General features: G+C 42.9%; 1 protein-coding gene across 1 annotated transcript in view; it reads left to right on the top strand.

The window, feature by feature from the left end:
- Positions 1–12,633, top strand: part of LOC138793919 (uncharacterized) — a 41,954-nt gene extending 29,321 nt beyond the window's left edge. Inside the window, exon 8 of the mRNA XM_069972663.1 lies at positions 11,683–12,633. Coding sequence (XP_069828764.1) covers positions 11,683–11,740 — 58 coding nt within the window. The 3' untranslated portion in view covers positions 11,741–12,633. The remainder of the gene's footprint in view (positions 1–11,682) is intronic.
- The last annotated feature ends 1,506 nt before the right edge of the window (positions 12,634–14,139 follow it).

Genomic DNA, 14,139 nt, shown 5'->3' with positions numbered 1-14,139 from the left:
CTCCCCTCCTTTCTGTCCCTATCTCTCTGTATTTCTCACCCTCCTCTCCTCTCTGTCCCTTTCTCTCTCTATTTCTCTCCCTCCTCTCCTCTCTGTCCCTATCTCTCTCTATTTCTCTCCCTGCTGCAGCCTTCTCTCCACTAAACACAGCTGAATGGCCGCCTCCCATAAGCCAATCACCTCATAAGGAGTGAGAGGTGCTGACTAGAGATGAGCGAACCGGGTTCGGGTTCGAGTCGATCCGAACCCGAAAGTTTGGTATTTGATTAGCTGGGGCTGCAGAACTTGGTTAAAGCTCTAAGGTTGTCTGGAAAACATGGATACAGCCAATGACTATATCCACGTTTTCCACATAGCCTTAGGGCTTTATCCAAGTTCAGCAGCCACCGCTAATCAAATGCCAAAAGTTGGGGTTCGGATGGACTCCAGCATGCTCCAGGTTCGCTCATCTCTAGTGCTGACATGACAGTTTGGTTTGCAGCTGATTGGACGGGCGCTAGGGATTATGGATAATAATCCATGGAGACCCGATCTTCCGGATTAGCAGAAGGTCTGATCATGACAGGTACACTTTAAACTGCAAGGGGTAGTGGGAAAGTATACTTACTTAGTATATTTATCTGTATTCACTACCACCGCTCAGCCAGTCAGCAGCTGCAGCAGCAATGTACCACCCCAGCCTCTGATTGGCTAAGCGGTGGTAGTGAAGACAGATAGAAGACCGGAGCGGTAAGTATCATTTACCTTCTCCCCCCCCCCAACAACAGGGCACAGTCTGCTGGTCCCCAGGGGGTTAATTCAAGATTGAGACTCCCATTGATTTCAACGAGGCTCATTACTCGAATTGAGCACTTTAGCATTGGAAAGCACTCAGCTTGAGTTTTTTGGTGCTCGCTCATCTCGTCATGATTGGCGGACCTATGAAAGGGGATTGTGTATCTGTATCTGCCTTTTGATGCTTTAAGAGACAGCAATAGCCTATGGCATCGTACTTGATTTTTACAGTACCATATTTTCCCACGTATAAAACGACCCATATAAAACTTTTAAGGAGATTTTCGGGGGGTTGTCTTATACGCCGGAAAATGTTAACTCCTGCCTGACCGCAGCAGTGTTTACTAGCTGGAGCCCTGCTGCGGTTAGGCAGTGGTTAACTGAAGTTGAAGAAAAAAACAACAATAATCAATTGGAGAAGCTCAGAGACGTTCGGCTGCCGGGAGAGCTTCGGGATAATGACAAAGGCTTCAGGGACTTCCGGCATCTCTGCCATTCTCCCGAAGCTCTTCTGGCAGCCGAACATCTCCGATGAGACGCTTGGCTGCCGGGAGGGCTTCGGGGACCTCCGGTACAGGCAGTGTCTCTGCATCACACTGCCCGCACCAGAAACATGACGGGAGATGCACGGGTCACAGGTGAGTTTTTTTTTTTTATTATTGGGGCCGCCACATACAGTGGGGGTGCGGCAATTTTTAAGCTCCCCAACCGTATGCGGTTACCATACCCGGCGTATAATATGACCCCCGACTTCTGAGAAAATTTTTCGATGTTAAAAAGTCATCTTATATGCTGGAAAATATGATATATACAGCAAGGGGCAGGTGACTGTTGGGAGGTCCCTATACAGGCTTGAATTGGGGTCTAGGAACTTCCAGTTATCAAGCTATATTGACATGTACTACCATATATCAGGAACTGGACTTTGCAGTAATTACATTTACTGTAATCTATTTAAAATACAGTAACTCAGGATTATAGGCTATAAACAGTACAAAGTACATTTGCCCAGCCTTCTCCCAAGATACCCGATCCCAAAGATTCAGTGAAGATGCAAATTCTGATATCGTAAGACTTCCTTTAAGGGGTTGTCTGGTTTTATCTTTAGAAAAATTCCCTCAAGTTCTTGTATTACTGAAACCTGTCATATATACATGCTATTTTTTTGTGCTGAACTTTCTTTTCCTCCACCATCACATGTTGCTGGACCACATGCCAAAAAAAACAGCATACACACAGCTATGACAAGACAACCAGAACAATCCCATCAGAAAAAACGTCACAGTATGCAAAAAAAGCCACCCCCTCAGCATACTGCGTTTTGGAAAAACTGCCACAGAGCCTCAAAAACACCAGAAAGGAGAGAAAAACCCCATAAAAAAAAATAAAAAAGCTCCAAGTGTGTAAGGCCGATTATAAATTTCCATTGACCTCCAGCTAACATCTGACTGCTGGCATTTTTTTTTTTTTTAAAGAAAAAAAAAATTGTGTTTTTTTTTGTTGCATTTTTCCTAGATTTAAAGGCAGCGTGAAGCCAGCCGTAAAGTGACTTAAAAACTGACCATGCCTTCAGCATTAGTATCTGCAACCATACACTACACTGGAACAGTCCTTTGAAAGGGCATCTAAGGAGAGGACCACGAACACATGTACTTTGTACTGTGCGCAGTTGATAACCTTAAGTTATTTGAAATGCGTTGTTTCCAGGAAAGTGAATAACTGCTTCGCCTTTGGAGATATATGTCAATAAACATGGGACCATTTATCAACTCACTTTCCATTGTGTTGTACGCTTCAGTTGTAAACTTTCACAGAATGGGGCACATTTTTATACACTGAATGTCCACTTTCTTAGGGTTCTTTTAGACAGGCTGATCTGCTACATCAGCACTTGTTTACTGGGCCTATTATCCTTTAGCAAGGACTGCAAGGGCACAGACCTTCAGGAAGGGCCCAGCCAAGGGATGGCTCCTGTAGGGAAACCCCCAAACCCACCATATTAAGTGGCCCTATAAGTCAGGGATATCTGGCTAGTCCTGTGTTTTGAGACTTTTAAATGAGGCTCCACAGACTCTTTTTTTGCATATTCATATTTCCCAGGGAGCAATGCACCTAGGATTTTACAGCAGCTGACAGTGTTTTCTTTGGCTGGTCTCCCTTAGATCAGTGATCTATTTCCTGTATGGCTCTACTAGGCATTGCTCCCACCTAGCCAGATTCCTGCTCCACACTGATGAGGGGCAACACCTGAAACAGCTGTCTGTGGATGGATCCCTGGCCTTGGGTTTTCCCTTGTGATTACATTGGCGTAAAGGCTTTCCCTAAAGAAGCCTCCCCTTGGCTTTCTCTTTCCCCTATTGTTTGAGACTCGCAACTGAGGCTCTGCGGGCTCCTTTTTTTGCATATTTTTTTTGCATATTTAAATTTATATGAGGCAATGTATTATGGAGACTTTTGAGTGAGTACTTCATTGGATCTTTTTTTTTCACTGACCACCCTGAGCTCAGTGATTACTGTGTTTTGTTGGTCTACTTTTCATTTCCCCCATTAGCCATAATCCTGCTCCACACTAATGAGGGGCAAATACCCTGAAACAACTGTCTGTGGATGGATGCTTGGCTTTGGTAATACCTTGTCATGTCCCAATACTCGCAACTGATTTAGACTTTGATGCAAAAGGAACCAACCTGGTATTTTCCTATTTATGTTCCAATACAGTGGTCCCTCAACATACAATATTAATTGGTTCCAGGACGACCATTGTATGTTGAAAATATTGTATGTTGAGACCAAAATTCTACGGAAAACTGGTAATTGGTTCTAAGTCTACTAAAATGTCATCCCAAAATGAGACAAAAATAAGATTTAGGCTATGTTCACACTGCGTATGAATGCGTCCATAGTGCGAACCGCGAATATACGCACGTAGTTTTGAGGTTGATGCGTTCGCTTGAAAGTATACGATATACGCCCGCACAGTGCACACTACATATGAGCTTACGGCCGGATCGTATACGGCGCCGTGAAAAATGAACAAGACCATTGTTTGAGGACGGAAATGTTGAAACTCACGGCCGTGGATTTCCATGCGGTCCCGTACGGAGTACTTATTTCAGCCAAATTGAACTTGATTTTTCGATCCAAAAGGTTCTGTGTGGTTTACGCGGCTGGGCGAAGATTTCCAAGTAAATGACCTGCCTCAGATCGCTTCGAAACAAGCTAGGAAAGCATAACTGTACTACGGGCGTATGTTCGCGGTGCGTACGCATACGGCCACATGTCGATTCTTCGCACGCCCGTAGTTTCAGCCGCACATGTACGGCATCGTAAGACCTGCGTACGGATTCGTACGCAGTTTGAACATAGCCTCAAAGGAAAATAAGCAGATAATTAATTTAGATAAAGCATATCCTTACATACAACAATCAGAAAGAGTTACTGGAAGCTTTGATATTATTTTCTAAGTAGAATATGGGATCGTCTTCAGCAGGGCCGGCGTCAGCACCCGGCTAACTAGGGCAAATGCCGGGGCCCACAGCTCCTCTAGGGGCCCAGTCCCGTCTGTTACTACATTTTTTTTGTTAATAAAAAAAAAAAAAAGGGTAGTAACAAATGGGACTGGGCCCCTAGAGGCCACATGTGACAGTTAGGGGCCCGCCGATACATACTGGGGTCCCCGGGCACCTGTCTTCCTTCACAAATCTTCCCTACAGCCGAGTAGGAAAGAGGACCTTTGAGTGTGAAGGACCTTTGATGATGTCACGGGTCATGTGATCGGACACCTGACCTGTTCTGTATGTGCTGGGGCTTCCAGTTGTTTTGTGTATAGAGGTCCTGCTGTTATATATATATATATATATATATATGTCTATTACAGCAGGATATATATATATTACAGCAGGACCTCTATACACAAAACAACTAGATATCTGTATCTATCTATCTATCTATCTATCTATCTATCTATCTATCTATCTATCTATCATATGAACATGGAGAGACCTCTAGTTCTCCTATATACAGGTCCTGCAGTGATATACAGTGTGTGTATATATATATATATATATATATACTGTATATATACACTGTATATCACTGCAGGACCTGTATATAAGAGAACTAGAGGTCTCACCATGTTCATATATATATATATATATATATTCCTGTGACTGGGTCTGACTCCTCCAGAGTCCTGACTACCACAGAGATCAGGAGATACAGGAGGAGAAAGATATGCAGCAGCCGCATGTTTCTTTTGCTGCAAATCTTTCCTCGCCTGTTTCTCCATGATTTGCTCCTCAAAGGGGCCCGCCGAGGCTCTGTCGCCCAAGGGCCCACAAAAAGCTGGAGCCGGCCCTCGTCTTCAGAGTCCTGTACAGAACACACAGGGTCCCAGAAATATAAAATGAAGCCACCCATACCTGGTGCCCAAAGAAGCAACTCTTTCTGGCGCAGGTACAGAGCAGTACAGGACAGGTAGTATATCACTATACTCTGGAGAATCACCACTAGACAGCCAACCAGTGCAGGCATTTCAGCAATACTGGGGTTTTACCAGTAAAATGGCCAGTTTCATTGGTTGATCATCTAGTTTTTCACATGTGCCGCAGATCCTGACTGTAGCATTGTATGTTGTATGTTGAGTCTGGTCTCAAGTTGCGATGGTCCAGAAAGGAATATTACATGTTGAAAATATTGTATCTTGAGGCTATTGTAAGTTGAGGGAGCACTGTACCGAGTGGGACTTAAAGGGCTTCATATCAGGGGGGTTTGGTGATCACCCCCCTTGGCAATAGGCTTTCCTTCCCTGGAGAATATCTGGCTATTCCCGTGTTTTGAGACTCGCAACTGAGGCTCCACAGACTCCTTTTTTGCATATTTAAATTTATAGAGGGCAATGTATCAATGGAGACTCTTGAGTGAGTACTTCCCTACATATTCCGGTCATATCAGGAGTAGGGATGATCAAACATCGGAAAATCTTAGGTTCTTTTGAACTCGAACCTTGTTGAACCTTCCGCATTTGATTCCCCATGCCTTCCCGTTCCGCGGGGAAGGAGGAGACTGCCCGGGTACCGCCTGGAATTCCCGGATACAACCTATTAACTAGGCTGTATCCCGGAATTCCAGGCGGTACTCGGGCTGTCTCCTCCTTCCCCACGGAACGGGAAGGCATCGGGAATCAAATGCAGAAGGTTCGACAAGGTTCAAGTTCGATAGAATCTAAGATTTTCAGATGTTCGATCATCCCTAATCAGGAGAAGAAAAAACATCACTAGATAGAGACGTCATGCTGGGAAAGACAGATGGAATTCACAAGAAATGAAGGCTTGTCACCTGTAGACTTGACATCATAACAACTGCTGCAGATATATAGAAATCAAAGTTATCTGGCATCAGACAGAACATGCTACAGGGAAGCTATCCAACAAGCCTACAATAACTTGAGGGCACTTAATAACAACAACAAATAATTCACCATGTACAAAAACTCGCCACATTTGTATCGGAAATATATGTTGGAATAGTGATAGTCTAAAAAAGATAATTCTGTGTTTTTTGCTCCGGGCCTAATATCTTGCACTTGGTTGTTAATGTACAGTAAGCCGGGGTAGCTAGGTGTTAGCTGGAGGCTAGGTGTTAGGTTACTGACTAGGCACTTGAGTGGGATTGCCCCCCCCCCCCCCCCTGAATGCACTGATACACAACTTCGAGGTAGAACAGATGTAGGTGCAAAAGCCGAGTAACCACAGAGTCCAGTATTTAACCAGGTGAATGGTAAAATAGCAAAAATAGTACTCTTTCACACGGTGGACAACACAAATCACTTGACATGGGTGTTGAGGTATATATTCTTGTAGACTTGTTTTTGACTTGTAGGTGAAGTTCAGCTAAGTTAGGCTTGTAGTAGACTTGTAAGGAAGGCTAGGGGGCTACCAAGGGGAACTCTGCCTATGCAGTAGCAGAACTCAGTCAGGGTGACTTGGAGAAAACCGCCTCTTGCCAGAGAGCTCACAGAGTGCCAGTTCTGGAAGCATAGGTCCCAGGCTTGCACAACCGGGTGTAGCTAGACACTCACGATTACCCGAGATGACGGGGCGAATATCAATGGAGCACTTGGCTGTAGTTGCTCTTTGCTTAACTGCATACAAACCCTTGGTAACTGGAATGTCCCGACTTAAGAGGAAGTTATCCCTTTATTAGTATCCCCCCCCCCCTCTTTAGCACTGCATAACAGCTGTAGTAGTACTTAAAAAGAAAACAGAACCTGTCATAGAGTTCCTGTCATGGAACCTGGCCCCCGGGCCAGGCCCTGGGGTGAGCTTCAGCAGAAACAGACTTTTTGTGTACACTTTCTCTGACATAAAACTAGATCTGAACTCCCACCTAAGGACCTTCAGTGAGCTTTATAGGAGATGATGGGACTAATCTCCAATTGGTAGGGAGGAACTACGCATTGGTGTGTAATAGGTGGAGGTGGGTACCCAGCTCAAGGATTGGACAACAAAGTGACAAACATAACAAGGCATAAGTACAGCGTCAACCCTCTATACTCCCTTCAGCTGTTCAAAGAACATAGAAATAGTGAGACACCTAGTAGCAGGCAGTAAAGTGCAAACCTTCAGCCCACAGCATAGAAATACATAGTACCAGATGTGCTAGGAACAGTAGTGGCACACTCGCTCTGGGACAATACAAATGTGCCTACCAAAAAGCATGGTCAGCTATTGCTTCATGCAACTGTTGGCCAATTTGGGTTCCAGGACTGATAGGTCACAAATGGTTATGGCTAGAATTCCCCTTTATCAGAGGTTGCTTAAAGGGATTGTCCATTATTAGATTGTATAAACCAAGAGGAACATAGGGTGTGAAGGTAAGGCGCACACCGGCTATAAAAAGTTAAAAACATTTAAAATCAAAAAACAGCAGCCTCCTATAATGCAGGAGGTTGCTCACTGCTACATACAGTACATAAGCTTAATGAGCCAAGGTGGGACTAAAACAAAGAAAACAATAATACAGTGTGTAATACATGATACATGAAAACATGGTAATCATACCACCCAGCAATATATTGTCCCAGTGTAGCAGAGAATCAGAATATATTGCAAAACTTCTTGAGATCACAATCCCTGTTGTATTCCTAAATGATTGTGACAGCTACACTTTAAAGAGGACCAATCACCTAAAAATCACTGTCCCTATTATCAAAGGAAATCTCTCCCTAAGTCTGTCTATGAAGATACAGACTGCCTGTGCAGTCTGTATCTTATCCCTTTACCCAATTCTCTTGTTTGCTGCACGAAGGCCGGGCGCCGCCATCTTGATACTTTACCTTATCCTGCAAGAGGATAAGGTAAAGTATAAGCTACAGACTGTAAAGGTAGTCTATTTATGAAGATACAGACTGCCTTTGCAGTCTGTATCTTATACTTTACCTGATCCTCATGTCCGCTGTCTGGCGCCGCCATCTTGATTACAATACTTGCGTTCCAGCGGTGGAACGCAAGTGACGTATTCAAGATGGCGGCGCCCGGCCTTGCTGCAGCGGACATGAGGATCAGGTAAAGTATAAGAAACAGACTGCAAAGGAAGTCTGTATCTTCCTAAATAGACAAAATGAAGATACAGACTGCTGAAAAAACACGGCCGAAAAAATAAATAAAAGTATTTACAAATGTTAATTAAATAAATAATTACATTGAATTAGAAAATATATTTTTTTTAAAATTTCTTCCGTGATTGGTTCTCTTTAAGCCCTGCCTCCCTCTTACAGTCTGTCATGTCTCCCTGAATACGGATTTATTAATGAGTTTAATGTTAGCTGTATTTAAGTTTGTCTTCCAGAGGTTTATCCTCCGTTCTGTTATTGTGGATTTTGAAAGGAAGTCTTCAGTGCAATTCTTGAATCCTTGTAGTAGTCTTGAGTAGTCCTTCTAACAATCTTTACCATAAGGGTTCTTATATTTTATAATATATATATTCTAGTTTAAAAAAAAAAAAAAAAAAACAGAAGGTGCAAGGGCTTACCATATATACTCTCCAGTAAACACCTGCTCTGTAGATATTAAAAGGTCCTCACCTCATCTTAGCAAACTATTTGATCAAACAGAGTGGACCATGTCACCAACGTTAAGGTGTCCTTAGAGACATGGTCCCTACTCTAGCATTTTCACACTACTGGGCAAATAGAAGCCAAATGATCTCTTTTTATAGCACCCTTGGGACATGGGTGGAGTGCACATTTTAGTTATATGTTAAACATTATTGTTATCTTTGCACGCACATCAATACAGTCTAATAGGATATTTGTAAAGGAAATAAACCCATAAAGGCAAGTGATTGGCTCCAAAGTCGAATTTTCCTGGGCTTACTTCCTTTTGCTCCTGGGCTTACTTCCTTTTTCCTGGGTTTACTTCCTTTTTTCTGGGTTCCTTTATTATACTTCCTTTATTCCTGGGTTTATTTCCTTTTTCCTGGGTTTACTTCCTTTTTTTGCTGGGTTTACTTTCTTTTTTCCCTGGGTTTACTTCCTTTATTCCTGGGCTTACTTCCTTTTTCTTGGGTTTACTGTTTTTTTTTTTTTTTACCTGGGTTTACTTCCTTTTCTTACTGGGTTTACTTCATTTTTTCCTGGGTTTACTTCCTTTATTTATGGGCTTGCTTCCTTTTTCCTGGGTTTACTTCCTTTTTCCCCCTGCAATTACTTACTTTTTCCCTCGGTTTACTTCCTTTTTTCCCCTTTGTTTACTTCTTTTTTCCTGGGTTTACTTCCTTTTTTCCCCTTTGTTTACTTCCTTTTTCCTGGGTTTACTTCCTTTTTCCTGGGGTTACTTCCTTTTTCCTGGGTTTACTTCCTTTTTCCTGGGTTTACTTCCTTTTTCCTGGGCTTACTTCCTTTTGCTCCTGGGCTTACTTCCTTTTGCTCCTGGGCTTACTGCCTTTTCTCACTGGGCTTACTTCCTTTTTCCCTGGGGTTACTTCCTTTTTTTTCTGGTGTACTTCCTTTTTCCTGGGTTTACTTCCTTTTTCCTGGGTTTACTTCCTTTTTTTGCTGGGTTTACTTTCTTTTTTCCCTGGGTTTACTTCCTTTATTCCTGGGCTTACTTCCTTTTTCTTGGGTTTACTGTTTTTTTTTTTTTTTACCTGGGTTTACTTCCTTTTCTTACTGGGTTTACTTCATTTTTTCCTGGGTTTACTTCCTTTATTTATGGGCTTACTTCCTTTTTCCTGGGTTTACTTCCTTTTTCCCCTGCAATTACTTACTTTTTCCCTGGGCTTACTTCCTTTTTTCCCCTTTATTTACTTCCTTTTTCCTGGGTTTACTTCCTTTTTCCTGGGGTTACTTCCTTCTTTCCTGGGTTTACTTCTGTAACCAGATGGGTTTATTAAAGAATATTAAAGTGTCTTATTGATGTGATAGGAAGCAATGTATCGTATATGTATAGATTAGCTGGCCTTGTATGGCTATGTGTGTGAAACTCATTATAGTTGTGTGTGTGGGAACCCATATGTATACTTATTCCCTTTTGTAATGGTCAATATGTTCGTGTCAATCAGCTGTAAACCTCCCCAGTAGTGTCAACATTGGTTGTTGTTGTTGTTCAGCTGTCAAAACCTTGTAGCTGTAGTTGTAAAACCATGTGCCCATTGTGCTTGATAAACATGTACAAGGCCTGGGAAACTTCCATTCATGGTCATCAGTGGTCTACATCAGAAGTGGATTATAATAGGGGCGTTTCGGGCGGCAGCCCAGGGCCCTGAGCTCCTGGGGGGCCCATGACCACCCAAAAGACTTATACTTTCAGTGGTGTACTGTCTCCTGGCTACACTTCCACTATGATTTACAAAAATCACAGTTTTTTTTTATGGCAATTTTGCACAAATCAGGACATCATGACATTATCTATCCTGTACTATGAACACCAGGCTAGTGCCGCCATAGTTACAGTGGGGTGGGGGGGCCCAGGCCTGGTGAACAGCCCGGGGCCTATGGTAAAGTTAATCCGCCCCTGGTCTACATAGACATTTCTGGAAGCACATCACCCCCCACCCAAACTTACTATAAAGATCGGGGGTATGTAGCTTCTAGTCAGCCTCAGCTGGGACCATGGATGGAAGGTGCCCAGCACCCTGTCATCGAGCGGGATGGGTGTATATTAGTCCATAATATACAATGGGGATCTCCATTTCATTGTGGAAGGAACAACCATGCATCTGTACCATCTGTAACTGCAGCTAAGTATTGTTTTCTGTAATAAATCTCTTCTTTTTCTATAAATCTGTGTGGTTGTAGCCTTCTCAGACTATTATCAAAAGCAACCGGTTACAACTTCCTTTTTCCTGGGCTTACTTCCTTTTGCTCCTGGGGTTACTTCCTTTTTCCTGGGTTTACTTCCTTTTTCCCTGGGGTTACTTCCTTTTTCCCTGGGGTTACTTCCTTTTTCCTGGGTTTACTTCCTTTTTTTTCCTTGGTTTACTTCCTTTTTCCTGGGTTTACTTCCTTTTTCCTGGGTTTACTTCCTTTTTTCCTGGGTTTACTTCCTTTTTTCCTGGGTTTACTTCCTTTTTTCCTAGGTTTACTTCTTTTTTCCTAGGTTTACTTCCTTTTTCCTGGGGTTACTTCTTTTTTTCCTGGGTTTACTTCCTTTTTCCTGGGGTTACTTCCTTTTTACTTTTAATGGTGCCACAATTTTGGTTCTGTACATCTGGAACATTACAATAAGGCTCATAATTATCTTACAAGTCCCATGTTGTAGTGGAATTTATGCTCACAAAGAAATTATGTGTATTGTACAGAGTTCCACAGAAACGACACTAGAGACTGACATGAATGATTTGGATTAAATAAAAGGAGTTTTTTTTTCTTTTCTGAATTGTTATTGTTTTGCTTTTTATTTGTTACAGTGATCCGCCCTCGGGTGTGCTTGTGCCTTTCAGCAAAGTACTAATGGTTTGGGAATGAACCGATTCTCCAGTCTTGTTCTGTTCTTACTGGATTTTACTTCTGAAGATTAATGAAGATCCATATGTTTGGAACCCCAAAGAGTATTCACTAGAAGTATATTGGATTATGTGGATTTTAATTGTGTATATACAGTAGTATGTTATGTGCATTATACACATTAGGCTGGGTTCATACTACGTTTATGCAATCCATTTTTTTTCATCCGTTTTTGCAAAAAAACGAATGGAAAAACGTATGCATTTGTATTTCCATTGACTCCCATTAAAAAAAAAAAAAAAGATCAAAACGCATTCGTTACTTTTAACATTTACAAAAATAAGGTCAAGTACATTTCTGTGTACGTTAAAAAAACGGCTGTGTTTTGATCCTATTTTAAATAAGGGGAGTCAATGGAAAAATGGATCAAAACAGATGCACACAAATGCATCCGTTTTTGCAAAAACGGATGAAAAAAAAAACGATTTTGAAAACATACTGTGAACCCAGCGTTACTTGGAAATATATATACCTCAAACTCGTATCCATTCTCAACACCACTGCTGTAATCTAGTTTAGGTGTAAGTTCTATGATGACCCTAACTGGATATATTAGGTAGCCATGCTATATTTACTGTTCGCAGATCAGCAGCACATACCATCTCCATTATAATAGCCTGCAACCATGTGGCAGTCAGTAGTTGATTAATATTACACCAGGCATTTATTTTTTCTATATTCTTTACTTAATTTTTTTTCAAATTTTTTATCTAATAAAATTTTATCTAATAAACCTTAAAACGCTAATAAAAAGGATCCCAACATTTTGTAACCTGTGAGGAATCTTTATGCCAGAAATGAGGACAAAACATATTCAATTTGGCAAAGAAAGAAACGTGGAACTTACAAACATTTGCAGATAATTGAAGTTATATTGGAAGAAAAAGGTGAGTGCATTGTCGGGCTGACCAGAGGAACCGATCCTGGAGGCACGAATGAAGAACCAGTGAGAAGTGACATGCTGACCCAGTCCCAGGAGTGTAGATAGGATTGGACTGCACGGGGCCCCATGAATTCTGTACACCTCTTCCCCATACTCACCCAACCTGGCACAGTCCCTCAGCGTTTCTTCATTCTCCCAGACGTCACTAGGAATGACTATGCCGGGGGACTAGGCCGAGCGAGGTGAGCATGTATATGATGAGTAAATGAGAAGAGATGAGTCCGACATCCATAGGAAATCATTGCTCCAGTGATTTCCTATGGACGTTAGATCCATATCTTCTCATTCACATATCAAGCACAAAGACCGTCGGGCGGTGATTTCTCAGCAGAGGACCTGTCTTCGGGAGCGAGACTGGCAGGAGTGGGTAAGTATTGGGGGCTCCACCAGGAGGTCGGGCGGACTCTGCCCTGGGTGACAGGTCCCTTTAATCGCTCATACAGTTCACTGTAAGGCTATGTTCACACTACGTAAAACTATGGCCGTAGTTCTCGCTGCAGAACTACGGCCGTAGTTTTGAGGGGTGGAACATAGCCTTATTTTCAATGGGATCCTGGCCGGAGCGTACACACATTGTATGCGCTGCGGCCGGGATCCCATGCGGCGCCGGAAAAAACTGACATGTCAGTTTTCTGGGCCGGAATTCAGTGAACACACTAAGTACTATTCTCTAAACTAATCCCTGAAGAGTACACTTCTACCTTGGACAAGGCCCCGAAGACGATGCCTATACCTTCTCTAAGTCAAGCTACATTTCTGCACCCTTACAACTGTGCTAACTTGGGGTGGAGCATGGGGCGGAGCTGAGGTACGCCTTGTCCGGCGTCTTTCTTATTATTCTGACCTGAGGATTTTATCCTGGCGTGTTCTGAGGTTCAGGCAATGCTAACCCAGACTTGGGCATAGATTAAGGTGAATGCAAAGGCATTCTTGCTTACCGTGTTCCACGCGGAGATACTAGTGCTCGCTGGGTTCCTGACGCTATGCGATCCGTCTCTGGAGAAGCAAGATAGGCTTTCTCCAAGTAATCGGATGTAGTGGGAAGCTGAAACTACATGGTCTGATGCTGAAATTGCATGGCAGAGGAATCCGAGACAGAGAGGGAGCAGAGCAGTGCAGTGGTGGAGATCAGAGCTGCCCATACAATTGGTAACCGGAGCTGCTCAGGAGCCTTCATACCCCCACCATCCAAGGCTCTGTAACCTGCACCAGGAACATATGGGGGAAGCCCCGGCTCACGGGGGACTAAAGAAAAATCTTGGCTCCGATGCTTATCCTGACCATACCACTTTGAAGGAGGGTAACTCTGCTGTACTTTGTGACTGATTGCCTGTTTTTGCTGGCTGTCTCCCCCTTAGAGTATGTTCAACAAAAGCTCTCTTATGTGAGGGAGATTACGACTGAGTGGACAAAAGGC

Source organism: Dendropsophus ebraccatus, chromosome 5 (assembly GCF_027789765.1).
Source record: "Dendropsophus ebraccatus isolate aDenEbr1 chromosome 5, aDenEbr1.pat, whole genome shotgun sequence".
In the NCBI taxonomy this organism is placed as follows: domain Eukaryota; kingdom Metazoa; phylum Chordata; class Amphibia; order Anura; family Hylidae; genus Dendropsophus; species Dendropsophus ebraccatus.
Note: the sequence above shows the minus strand (reverse complement) of the source record. Positions and strands in the feature narration are given on the sequence as shown.